This window comes from Conger conger, chromosome 17 (genome assembly GCF_963514075.1).
Source record: "Conger conger chromosome 17, fConCon1.1, whole genome shotgun sequence".
NCBI lineage: Eukaryota > Metazoa > Chordata > Actinopteri > Anguilliformes > Congridae > Conger > Conger conger.
The window spans coordinates 35,119,931-35,134,149 of NC_083776.1; the positions used below are offsets into that span (position 1 = coordinate 35,119,931).

The following is a 14,219-nucleotide window of genomic DNA, read 5'->3' on the forward strand; positions in this document are numbered from 1 at the left end:
TGTTTTTTCCAGTTTGGAACGAACAGCCAAAACTCAAACTAAACGTGCTCTGGCCTTCAACTGAGGTATTCATTTGAATTACTTTTTATTTATTTTTTATTTTTTTCAATAAATGACAGTAATTCAGGAAGATCAGTTGAGGTCAGACCACACAGCACTTTGGCTAAATGAGGACCCAGATGCCTTTATTTATGTAGATTTAAATAAAAATGTAACTTGCTCATGAATTAATTCAGCAAATTTAAGGTCAAAGTACGAATTTAGGCTGAATCTGTTCCCACCGACTCAATTTCCCCCGACATTTCCAGGACTCTCCATGCACAATATGGAGAATATATAACAATATAATACATTAACTGGGCACCATTTGGTTTCTGAAGGTTGATTATTTTTGGTTTCTTTCCCAGGTTGGTTTTAAAATATTTATTTCAATTCAATATGACAAACATTAGGGGTTGCTTACAAAAATATACAGTTCATGCATATATACTGTATGTGTCAATTGTGTGATATGTTTATCCCTGCAAATTATCCCAATTTCCGAGTGTAATGTCTAAATTTTTCAAGATTGTATTTGCAGGCCAACAAAAATAGGAGCCAAAGCAGCCGAGAACAGCCCTGTACACAGAGCGTGGAGGCACTCATTAGCATGGTCTGCCAGGGATAGCTGTGTCATTTTAGCACCATATGCATTCCTTGCTATGGAATATTCTTGTGGTTTTGGCACAAAACCCCTCAATAGTGATTGCAGCATTTAGGGGCAAGGAGCAGGTCTGCTACATGGGGAAAGCACATGACTCTCTAACACATACACTATCCACTTCTGGCTCTGCTGAAGAACACACAACAGCAGGTCTTCTCCTTTCAAGGTGAGCAAAACCTATCCTCTTAAAAGCATTTATACATGAAAGGTCAGTGTCTTAGCGACTTAAAGGGGGATTTCTTAACACTGGAGAGGCCGTTTGTCCTGCCCCGCCCTGCGTGTAGAAACACTTGCTTTGACTGCTCCCCCAATCACAGTTTAAGAACAGAAACACCCCCCCCAACCCCCCACCTCCACTGCAGGCTCCTGGTCTGCTGCTGCTGCTCAGTCTTGTGGCTCTGCACTGTTGTCTCTGCGGTGTCTGCCTGCGCATTTCATACCTGTCTTCGTGTAATCAGTCCCATCTTCACGGCACCTTGGTAATGGAGGAGATATGGAAGCTGAGAAAAGCTTCACCAGGCCACGCATCACACTTCTTCGGAAAAAGAACAAGTTCCTGGTGCATGATTAATTCATTTCAGGACTGTGCCTGCAAGGCATAAACAAAAAAAACGATGTTTTATTTCCATCCGCTCCACCATATCAGGGTTGAAGGCTGCGAACCTTCAGCCACAGTTCAGCCAGGGAAAGCGAATAAACATTCTTATTCAAGCTCAATTGTGTAAGAGTTTCCATAGTTGTGTGGGAGGCGTGCAGTGGAAAAGGTGATTCGCATTGGGCTAATGAAGACGAAGCTACCAGGGGACGGGCGTGTAAAAACCACAGCCCCAACAATCAGCAGCAGTCATGGCTTTGCTGTTTGTCACCACATAAATCCGGACCCTGAAATCTGCACCTGTGGTTTTACGAGGTCCCCAGAAACAGCAGAAAAAAATACTTGCACCATTATCACTTTGGAAGGCTTATCACTGCCTTTTCCAGACTACCAGGACTGGTGTGCAGTAAAACTGAACCATTAAATCAAAAACGAAAGGGGGTCATTAATATCCATGTTCTTTTTCTAGTAAGATCCGGAGTTTCCTGTTTGAGCGATGGAGGCTTGACCCTCAGCCTACTCGAACCCCAGCCCAACACATCAAACAGAGCGTTGCTGACACCAGTCAGAAATGTTCATCCATCTCAAAATAGCAGCCCTTCTTTTGAATTATGTGTGAGTGCGTGTGTGCGAATGTGTGAGTGCCCTAGCTCTGGGCAATATGTATTGACTCCAGTGCTCTTGTGTTTTCCCAAACAGATACTATATCCTGGAGAACCGACCACAGAATATCTACGGGATGGTGTGTCACTCCTGCCAGAATGCCCCCAGGAACACCAAAGAGTGTAAGTCTGCGTACTGCGTACTGACGTACTGCCTTTACCCCATATTCTAATAGAGCAGTCAGAATCCAATTAATTAAAAAATATATTATTTATATATTTTACTCCTAAAGAAATTTCTAACAAAGTTTTTGCACATTGCTCACTCGATCCTACTGCAATTTTCTTTTTAAGATTAATTTACTCTTCAAGGGGACTGGAGCCTATCATGTGAGATAGGGTCTTGCAGAGAGCATATACTACACTACATATCTGATCAAGTGCAGTGTCAGTGCAGTGTTATTTCCCCAACTCTGCACTAACCAGAATCAAACCAGAACCACTCCTCTCAAACCCTCTGCAAAAACCATTTAACAGGAAAAACCTTAATGATGCTGCAGATCAATAAAACCAGTTTCTAGCTTCTGGAACCCATTGTCTACGGGTTCGATGAATATTAGGGTTCGATGAATATTAGAATATTTATTTTCTGTCTTTGGCTGTTATCCATAACATGGCCGTCACACAGATTAGCATCGCATACTAAGGGCCACAGGTCAGGGGCCCCAGCTGCACCCTCTCTGTGACGCAAACCCGGGCCCTACAGCCCTGCAGCACACCCAGGGTCAGAGGGCCAAAGGAGCGCATACGCCCACGTTGCTTTTTAAATCCTCACAACTGTGGACATTACTCCAGGTGTGAAAGGCTGAGTAAAAAAAAGAACAACTCTGCCTAGACAAATTCTTCCTCTGTCGAGGCAACTGCTTGGGTGGGCAAAATAGCCACAGGTTACTGTGCAATGACAGAACCTTGGTTTAGTTTTCAAAAGTGAAAACAGAAGAAAACCAATCCGTGGCAGTAACCTGTGGCTATTGTGCCCACCCAAGTGATCCCCTTGATGAGGTAGAATGACATGCATATGAAGTGCATTCCACTATTCTACAGCGTGACATCAACAGCAGTCACAAGTCATTGTGCTCGCCAGGAGTGGGTGAACTACAATGGCTCTTCTTTTCACAAATATACAGGGGAAAAGATTTTTCATAAATTCTTTTTTATTTTATTCTAGTTTAAGCTAAAGAAAACTACATGGCAGGGGATCTGCCAATCAGAAAACTATTTTAGTCGGTAAAAAGGCACAACCATATGACTTGGGGAAAAAAAGAAAAGTTGATAACTGCAAAAATGAAATTATTCATTTTTAATTATTAATTAATTAGAACTCAGTTTTTTCCAGACTAATTCCCCCCTGGACCATAATTGTGATTAATTAAAACACTTATTCAGCATTATTTGGTCAATGTCACTTGCATAGGATTCCCGCTGGAGACAGTATTCAGAAAACATTAAATTAACAATAATTACGTGAGAAGGAACCGTCTGACACAATAAAGCCTTTAAGGTTTAATTTAATTATTCAAGACTTCCATTTCAAGACGGCGACTGAACTTCGAGTGGACATAAAATATTTAAGGGGCAAAAAAGGATTTGTGAAAGACTGATCTTCAGAGCAGTGACTCTACATGGGGATAGTGGCACTGCCAAGCACTTTCTGAATGCTGTCTCAGTCTCAGCTGTGTTGTAAGGGTTGGGTGTACAGTACACATCAGATGGGCTAAACAACCAGCAGATCCTTTGTGAACGCTTTGTGAATGTTATTTGTGGCTGGGCTAGCAGATTTGAGGGTGGTGCAGAATCCCAGGAATTAGGTTTCAAACACCTCATTTTTTCATTTTAAAAATCAATACGCAATGCATGTGCCTGTTTGTGCATATGAGTATGTATAATATCAATTCGGAAAGAGCCTGGAAATATGAATTTTAAATACATGCAACCCAACACTGAATTGTGTATCAAGAACCATTTTAATAACCAGCTATGCAAAGAGTGTATATTCCTGTACATACATGCCCAGCATATTAAAGTTTTTCCTCTGAAAGACTGAAAAAATCCCAGCAGACAAAGCGTGCACTTCAATTAAACGCTAATTAGCCTGCAGTCTGAACATATCAAACACAGAAAATGAAAAAACTTGAAAGTCCTTGTTTGACCTATAGGCGAGACAGCACTTGCTGGGTTACTTGCTAATTTCCACAAGCTCATAATCTTGAATCAAATAATTACATGCATGGAGGCAGAAACAGGGAGGGTTAGTGACCCGTTTCCGTTTGCAGACATCATTATGAAAAACAGCAGTTACCATATTCCTCCCTCCATAATTCTAATTTTACCCGAGCAGATATTATGCCAATATATTATCCTGCACTGTATTCATGCATTGTGCTTTCTAGCAGACAGAGGACCTTATTATAACTGTATATTTATGCAAATCATTCCTGTTTTAAAAGAATGATTTTTCTTTTTTTGGGGGGGATTTCAAGTTGAAGAAAGTAGAAATCATGTCAACTTGTATCCCTGCCACACATCCCCTCTTAAATGAGTGGCACAGCTGAACTGCATCATTGTACAAGACATTGTGTACAGGGGAGAGGTGGCAGGGAGAGGCCGACAGCATGGGGTTACACACAGTAACACTGAACAGTAACATGAACGGTGGAAGGGGAACAACACATAACCATAACAAGACTGCCTCTCACAAAAACAATGACCAGAGCACAAAACGGAAACAGCAGTGGTAGAATGAGACGTCCTGACACAAATGGCTGCAGCTGTAAAATAAAAGCTTAGAAATCACTCCTGCAAAGGCACTCTGGAACAACCAGACCAGTCCAAAGCAGAGGCAAGCAGGTGCCAAAGTCCCAAGCATTTGGTGAACTGCTTTAAAGGAAACAAGGATAAACCAGATCAAGCCAAGTATTGCATCTTTAGGTTGCATCTGACCTTCTCAACAATGCTCACTGAACGTACCTTAATACTTTGCCCGAGTTTCATATTTTCCTCGAATATTACCACCCTCTGTAATGTTACATGCTGAAGTTACAGTATAATACTCATTACTTAAGTCTTTTTTTTTTTTTAAATACAATCAAAAAAGAACCAATGACTTAACTGCAGCCTATATATTCATGCTAAGTATGTAGTAAGTGACTGGCTGATTTCTACTTATTACTATGAGAGCACAAGCCATCCATCAAACTGTGCCGGTTTTAATGCCTTTGGTTACCCTGACTGACAGCCAAAGGGAATTTCACTAGGCATTTTAATGCCTGATGCCATTAGTAATCGGTTTGTGGCAGTGGGGATTGCCAGAACAGAACCCATAATCACTAACAAGGGCTTAAGGCAGCTTGTTTAGGCTCACAGCTATGCTAAATGAGCAACAGAGCAGAAGGCCATATTGTGGATCACGCCGGTTTGTGTAAGTGTAGCTCCCGCCCAGCTAATAGCCTGGATGCAGAGAGAAGAGTAGGATCACTACGGGGGTGGCCCACAGGTGACCTCGCAGAACAAAATTCAACTGTGTATGCACTGTATGTCAGGTGCCTGGCAAAGCTGGGGGTTTGATGATATGGCTTTTTACATGGCTGTAGAGTCAAACTACTCTATGAAAAAAAGACTGAACTTCTGAAAAGGCCCCTTCTAAGGACACGCCTGGACAGGCCATTACTCACCGGGCTGTTGAAGTCATTCATCTTGCGTTTCCCGTCCGTCGAGAAGCAAAACTCAAATTTAACACTGTACAGAGAACAAACACCATTCGGCAAATATCCATTAGTCTTCTCTGCTCTGTGGAGGCACAGGACGTTTGAGACTACAGCACAGGCCCACTTTTAGAGCGGCAACTCCTGGACACAACAGACAGAATGCTTCAGCATTTAATCATGCCAAACCGATGTAAAACGATGTTAGACATGGTGTTTAATCTGATTAATGATGTTACGTGATCTTCACAGTGGCAGATTGCATTGGTATCCTGTGACTCACTCAATAAGTAACAACATGGCTTTATTGGGTCCAGAATGTGAAGTGCCAAAATTATTAGGTGTAGTTTGGCTGAATAAATCAAGCTATCAATGTGTTTTATGTGTTTAAAAGTGGCCCAACAATCCTCCTGTTATTAGTTGTACATGGCACCAGCCATAAGGAAAAATGTTATATTCTTTCATGTTCTTTATTATATTTGGGCATGGCCCATTGAGCACCATTTATATTATATTATGCCAAACATATGGAAAATAAAAAACATTTTAAATACAGTTTAAGAACATTGTATTTCAGCCTGTTGTCGGTAGTTTGAAGTTGCATTCTTTTTCATGTCATTTTTAGCCTGTGTATGTTGAACATAATTATGATCAATTTATTCATTTGGCCAATTGCACTGAAGTGGAATGATGAACAGATGGCAGAACTCTTATTCTGGTTGATGAAGGATTACAGAAAGCTGGTTTTGGTAGACACTGTAACGCTGGCTGTTGTCTGGGTTACAGGCATGCGCACCACTGCTGTGTCAGCAGGGGGCGCCACCAGCGTCTCTTCCACCACCACCATCTTCCCACAGCCACACAAAGGTGAGGTCAGCCAGCCTGGGTCATATCATACACCTGCATTCACCTGCTAGATATACGCACAATAAATAATCACATTTCTGAGGCATCATGAGCAATGCTGAAAAAAATGTATCTCCCACTATTCCAGAAAACCCACTCTGGCTCTCATTCACACATGACCCCTAAGCAGAATAGGGCCGTAATATTTTGGGGTAAGGCTACATGCATCATTAATGACAGCTGCTAACTTGTAGACTCCTGGTTTATCATTGGGAGGGCCTAATGGAGTAATACTCTGAGGGACTGTGGCACACATAAATCCACCAAACCCAAGACCGATTAGCTAGTCACAACCTGCGTCTGGAGGTCATAATCTGCTCAGGACAAATGTGAACCTGTAGATCTCAGCTATTGGGCCTAGCTGGCAAATGCTGTTAGCAGCTGAGTCACACAGGAACCCAGAATGTTGCTTAGTAACAGAGGTCACTGAGGTGTGTGTTCTCCTGTCTAAGATCCATCCGGACAGGGTCACCTGGCAACAGCACTCATTATTGCCATGTCGACCATCTTCATCATGGCAATCGCCATAGTGCTCATCATCATGTTCTACATTCTAAAGGCCAAGCCAAGTGGTCAGGGTAAGTTTCTAAACAAGCACACACTTGGCACTATGAACATATGCACTTTGTAACTTCTGTTTGGAAAAGTGCTTTGTAAATAAAGATCTATCTATCTATCTATCTATCTATCTATCTATCTACCTATCTACCTATCTATCTATCTATCTATCTATCTATCTATCTATCCACACTCAAAAACAATCAAGCACCCAACAGTAAGGTACTTTCAGAGCACCAAATCCACCCTCAATAAAAAACATTGACATACGTTTCCCCTGTCAGGACAGCAGTCCTTTCACAGGCTGTTAGCACTCTTAGACAGGGCCTGCAGGGCTGACGGTGTTTCTGTCGACAGCCTGCTGCCCGGGGCAGGTGCTGAAGTCAGTGGAAGCACAGACTAACAAGCAGGAGGACAAGAAAGACGTGCAAGGTAAGGCACACACACACACACACACTAACACACACTCACACGGACTCATGCACACACACACACACACACTCACACACGCACTCATGCACACACACACCCATGCACTCACACACACACACCCACACATGCACTCACACACACACACACACACATGCACACGCACATGCATACACACGTGCACACACATGTGCTCACACACACATGCACTCAAACACATACACACACATGCACTCACACGCACTCACACACATGCACACACTCACACACACACATACTGCACACACTAACACACACTCACACGCACTCACACACACACACTCTCTCACTCCTCTTCAGCAGGGAAAGGGAATTGAGATGATGAAAAGACTCTGGGATCATGCTGTGATTCTCTGGCTCTGTGCTCAGCGAGCCTCTGTCAGTGAGACGGATGAAGTGTGCGCGTGATGCGGGCCAGATCACTGCAGGTCAGGGTTCAGGGACACACAGGGGTACATGTGGCACCAATCAGAACAGGGCCAGCAGTGAGCCAGTGACTCACAAGGTTAGCGGCAGCTCTGCGGCAGTGTGGCCGTGCCTCTCCCTCCGTGTTTGAAGCTGGGTTCTGTGGCTTTCCTGACAGCACTGCGGTCTGCATAGCCCGGACCACTGACATGATTAGCTCAGGCTGTGGAGACCGCCGCTGGCTAAAACTACCGAGCAGTGGTCTCCTTGGAGGATAGTTTTAAATTAAGCTTTTTATGTTCACTTGAAAAAAAAAAAAGGACAAAAGAGGGCCGATAACTTTCAGCTGCTTCAGTTACTGCCGGAGTCAAAAGAAGAAATTGTCAGAAGTTGAAAGATAACGCCTTTTGATACTGTTCTCCGCTTGAAGGCACTCAGAAGGACCGACTGTATCCATTTGAAACAATAAACCCACTTGAACAATAAACCCCACAAATCCAAAAAAGCTCAATATAAATATACAATGCAGTCCGTAAGTATTTGGACAGTGAAACTTTTTTTTTTCTCTCTTTTCAGACAAACAACAAACAGTTGAAATAACAATCACTTTGTGGTTACTATGTGGTTACTACTTTTGGTCCCCTAAAATTAAGGGGACAATGTATAAAAATGGCTGTAATTCCTACACAGTTCACCCAATATTGATGTAAAAACCCTCAAATTAAAGCCTGCATTTGAACCACATAGTGATTGCTTCATTTAAACTGTTTGCTGGATTACAACATGAGTGAAAACAACATAAAATACTTACTGTACATTTAAGCGTGATACAGTTGCGAGAAGACATCTGTGCTAAAGACAATAATTGAATTATCCGTGCCAAAAAGAGTAAATAAATGTCTCTGAATGTAAAATCTGTCCTTTAAAATAGTTTAATGTTTGTCAATGGTAAATTAAGCTTAATGCCTGCTATTTAGAAAAAAACACTGAAAGAAATCTTGTTTGCCATTCCCCCCCCCCCCCCCCCCCCGATTTGGAATGGTCTTGTAGGTTCATCTGAAAACCGCAACATCCACTCTTATTTTGGACAACATTCACTGTCCCTCTGCTCTCTTTAACTTCAGTTCAGCTGAAACGCATACTCCCAGTGGCCTCTGCTATATTACAATCGAAAAATGTATCAATACATTTTTACATAAAATACCACTGTCCCATCTAGTATCAAATCAAGACTCTACCAGTGCTGACTAGATTATTAGGTTTAGCATTGTCCAGAAACAATAAACAAATAATAGTTTCAGTTTGCTGGAATGATATGGTGTCATTGTGCAACAACTCCCCACCTCCTAACCCTGGTCAAATAGGCGACCCCGCAAATCTCATGGGGTCTCATGTCCATATTTGCCAGACTGGGGAACTGTACTGTGATGCGAGCAGTGGCTGACATCACACAATTCTAGGAGAGGAGCTGTGTTCTGTATAGTGAGGGTCAGAACCAAAAAGGCAAACCCCTACACTAAAACCTCTCCCATGGGGTTTACTGCCAACTCTCAGAGGTTTTACTGGGGCAGGAAGCTGTGTGGTGCAGTCAGTTTTTGTTGGTGGCTTGTCAAAAGACCAAAGTGCTGTTGTGGTAAAAAATCAAAGCACGATTCTGTTGTGGCGTTGCTCTCCCCAGGAAAAGGAGGATCCTAGATCAAAAGTAAAAATTGGGGCTTTTTGTTTGTTTGTATTTTTGCCCTGAGTTACTGCTAAGTAGATTAAAGATGTAGAGATGAAAGACAGGCATATGTAAATGCCCTCCGTCTGTCTGACATAGAGTGGGGTCAGAGCCAGAGTTGAGATTAACAGTGATCGACATCACCGGTATTGCTCTGAGTACATTAAGCAGTAATACCTCATTTAAGCAGTTATTCTCAGAAAGCATTGCCAACTCAGGCTTCTGAAAGACAGGTTGGAAGCATACTCACTTTCAGCTTCTTAGTACTTGTTCCCTATACTTTTATTTTCTTTTTCTTTTCTTTTTTTGAAAGATCACAGTAATAACATGCTGTCTGCACATTTTGGTGACTGTTTCACAAAATGTGCTGGAGCAAACTTTCCTGTTTAAAACTGCTCTCAATTGAGTACTTCCTGGCCTTTAAGTAGCTGTTGACATCTTACAAGTGTTGAGGTTCCTGTTGGACGTGAACATTGTGTTCCTTGGCTTAGGATTACTTTTTTTTTTCTCCAAATTCCAAATTTGAAACTACATTCTAAAGTGTTTTTAACCTTGACAGAAAACGTGGTCATCTTCTCGGAAAAGGATGAATTTGACAAACTCAAACCCACTCCGCCAAAGGCTGTGAAAAGGTAAGTCCTCCACTGCCATTGCTGGCAGCCATTTTGTTTGTAAAACGACATGCACGCACCAATAATATACTTTTTTATAGCCAAAAGGTATGAGTGTAATTTAAACAGAGAGTTATTCTAGGTGTTATATACTGGGGCTGATAAAGGTTATGCATGTGTCAAGTGGGGAAGAACAGGTAACGCCTTGTTGCAGCTTGAAACGTAGCACCTGAAAGAGATGATTTTTATCGGATTTTCTGCTTGGGATGAGCCGGTAATTAAGTCTACCCACAGGACAAGTTCTAGCAGTTGATCTTCTAGCTGCTGGCCCCCATGGTGAGGCGAGGAGTTTTGGGGAGGGCTTTTTTTGAGCACCCCTTATGGACGGGAGCACTCTGGGAAAAACAAGTTCACTCAAGGACTTTAATTTTGAAACAGAATGTGGCTTCAGAAGGATGAGGTAGTGGCACACAAACGTGCCCAGAGGCCTGGGTTTCACAGGAGATGTTCATTTGCACAAACATAATGGAGTGCGCGATAATTACACGCAGTCCCAGCCAAACCGCCAGGTGAAAACAGTACTGTTCTGAAGGATGACAGCTTTTTGCCCTGAACCCTTTTTTCACATCTGCGGAGAGTCATTGGCCCTGGCAGTTCCTCTACCTGACCCAAGACACACAAAGAAGGGCTATTGTTTCTCTCTCTCTCTCTCTCTCTCTCTCTCTCTCTCTCTCTCTCTCTCTCTCTCTCTCTCTCTCTCTCTCTCTCTCTCTCTCTCTCTCTCTCTCTCTCTCACACACACACACACACACACACACACACACACACACACACACACACACACACACACACACACACACACACACACACGCACTCACAGACACACACACTTTCATAAAGGCAGTTTAGGCACGTAAACTGTAGACGAAGGTACAATGTCAGGAATGCATACAAACAGAAAACTGCAACAATGCATTCTGGTGCATTTCATACATGGCTATACATTTACAGAGATCAGCTCAGGCATTACACAGTGCAGCACAGTGCAGTGCATTAGCAGTGCTGCCGTAAGAACAGCCCCGTTCCTCAGAAGGAAGAATAAACAGACTCTGGCCCTGCATGCCCGATGATGTGCTAATTCATTGAGCGGGTTGCCAAGCCACTGCAGGTATCAGGTGACCATGAAACAATGACATTCTGTGCGCATTTCTGTGTCAACAAGACACTTCTGCTGGGAATCTCTGGAGAGAGGGCATACTCAGTGCATTCAAAGCCAATCACAGCTTTCCTCTGCCCTGTCGAACGCTGGCCAATCAAATCTTTCCTTTTGCGGTTTCATGCGGACCAATCACAGCCAGTCCAGTTCAGTCCTTATATATTCATCTTATGTTATTCAGACAGGGGATCACGGCGCAGAATGTGCTGTGGTGGGGAATCGAAACCCCAGCTGGGGGTTTCATATATAGGTCGAGTTGGCTGCCCTACGAACTGTGAGAGAGAGGGAGAGAGAGATGGAGGGTGGGAAACAGAGAGAGAGATAAGGGGTGGGAAACCGAGAGCGAGAGAGAGAGAGATAGGGGAGAGAGAGATAGGGGAAACAGAGAGAGATGGGGTGGGAAAGAGAGAGAGATGGGGTGGGAAAGAGAGAGAGATGGGGTGGGAAACAGAGAGAGAGATGGGGTGGGAAACAGAGAGAAAGATGGGGTGGGAAACAGAGAGAGAGAGAGAGATGGGGTGGGAAACAGAGAGAGAGAGAGAGAGATGGGGTGGGAAACAGAGAGAGAGAGAGAGAGAGAGAGATGGGGTGGGAAACAGAGAGAGAGAGATGGGGTGGGAAACCCAACATTTGAGAGAGGAGAAACAGACAGTTCCTCCCTACCTCCCTGTGAACCTTAATTGTTGTCTTTGTGATTTACTTTGTGTATCGGTATTTTTAATTGGCTAGGTAAGCAGTATTTGGATAGTTACGTTTGGTCACTTTTGCTTTGTTGTTTGTTTATTTGTTCGTAAAAAAAAAGGAAAAAAAAGGCCCTGGTCCTTATCTTTGTTGTACAGGTAGCAGTTGAAATTGTACTTTCCTCTAGGATCTTTCAGCGCACTTATCCCTGGTTATGGGTATGCACTTTGTTGTACGTCGCTCTGGATAAGAGCGTCTGCCAAATGCCTGTAATGTAATGTAATGTAATGAGTGAGAGGCTGACGGCGCAGCGCCCCCTCTGGCTGCAGTGAGAACGACGCGTCGTCGGAGAACGAGCAGCTGTTGAGCCGCAGCATGGACAGCGACGAGGAGGCGGCCCTGGAGAAGCAGGGGGCCACAGACCTGTGCCTGCTCTCTCTGGTCCACCTGACCAGAGACAAAACCTGCTCCTCCACCAATAACAACAACAACAGCAGCAAATGCACTGGGGTGAGTGCCCCAATCCACACCTCCACTCGCCTGCTAATTAGCACACATCCATTAACATGTCCATCACCAAACATCCACATTCATTTGTTACAAATCCACTAACCCACAGTTGTCAGACCACCCTGGTGTGCCAGAGTGTCTGCAGATTTTCAGTGCGTTTAATTTCCAGTGATTCATTTTAGCTGTTGACTGGCAAGCGAATCCACATTTAGCTGCTGGTTGAACCACAAAACCACAAAAACATGCAGATACTTCTGTTTGGTGCCCCTGTATAACCAAAATAATACCAGTGTTCTATGTATTGAATATAGGGCATTTTAACAATGCACACAAGGGCATACAAGCCAAACATTTTTTCTACTGAACTCTTGATAGAACAATGCACGTATAAACCTATTGTGTCATGCGTAATGAGATATACATCAACACTACATGTGCAGACCTGGACACAGTGGCAGTGCTAGGTGAAATTCTATAGTACAGTACAGTATCAATGTATAGTATAGTATCCTTTTTCCTTTCCAATGATCAAAGGTCCAACAATATTTATATAAACACACATGATTTTGCCCTTTAAATAAAACCAGCAAAATTATCTTGCTATACTTATACTTATAACGTTAACTAAATAGGAGATAATTTTCTTAGCTCTTCAATGTAAAAAAGGTGCAACTGCTGGTATTGACTCAAAATTTATTTTTACTGACAGCTTTGCTGCTGTTGCATGCTGACATTTTCTACGCGTTCTTGACATTTCAGATTCAAAGTCGAAGGAAAAAGATCCTGGATCTTTACACCAGAGCTTGCAGTGTGGCAGAGGGTGAGTGGTGTTGAGCAGCGAATTTCTCCCAAACACAGCACACGCAACTCCGTGGTCCAACAGCGTCTCTCCAAACACCAAACACGCCACGCAGATGGCTGTCACTGTGGGACAGGGGACAGGGGAACAGAGATTGGCCATGCCATAAACACGGGCCTCGTCCAGAACCCTCCGCACGGTCGACCGAGAGCATGTTCCGCATGCCGCGTCCCCGACATCACAACCAGGGCGGTCCAGCGGGCAGGACTTCAGAGGGAAGTGACACTCGAAGATGCAGATTGGAACGTCCCTACATGAGCCGGGGAATAATAATTACACAATAAATGAGGTTCAATTACCAAACAACCGCCGTGACTGAGACATGGAAGAAAACCTCTCCTGCCAACGAACCTTTGGCTGTGTGAATGAGCAGCCTGGGTGGGCAGAAGTGTGCCATAAGGGAAGTGTAGTTCAAAAGGTTACTTTTGTTGTTTTGCCCCCTTTTAGAGATTATAGGGTTTTCCTGCTGGCCACGTTCTCTGTCCATCAAAAACAGGAAGGTTACAGCTTCACTTATTGCTGTTAACCAAAAGGCTAAGGAGAAGTTAGTCGGTGAAAGAGAGGGAGAAACCCTACGTGGATGTTGACCCTGTAAAAAAAGAGATCACACTAAAGTAACTTTCC

The 14,219-nt window shown here is 43.4% G+C and overlaps 1 protein-coding gene across 2 annotated transcripts in view; it reads left to right on the plus strand.

The window, feature by feature from the left end:
* LOC133117013 (tumor necrosis factor receptor superfamily member EDAR-like) overlaps positions 1-14,219 on the plus strand; it is a 38,986-nt gene that overhangs the window by 23,247 nt on the left and 1,520 nt on the right. For both annotated transcript variants that reach the window (XM_061227072.1, XM_061227071.1), the window contains exons 5-11: positions 1,998-2,083; positions 6,448-6,528; positions 7,020-7,145; positions 7,483-7,557; positions 10,278-10,350; positions 12,556-12,736; positions 13,496-13,556. In XM_061227072.1, the coding sequence (XP_061083056.1) occupies positions 1,998-2,083; positions 6,448-6,528; positions 7,020-7,145; positions 7,483-7,557; positions 10,278-10,350; positions 12,556-12,736; positions 13,496-13,556 (683 nt within the window). The remainder of the gene's footprint in view (positions 1-1,997; positions 2,084-6,447; positions 6,529-7,019; positions 7,146-7,482; positions 7,558-10,277; positions 10,351-12,555; positions 12,737-13,495; positions 13,557-14,219) is intronic.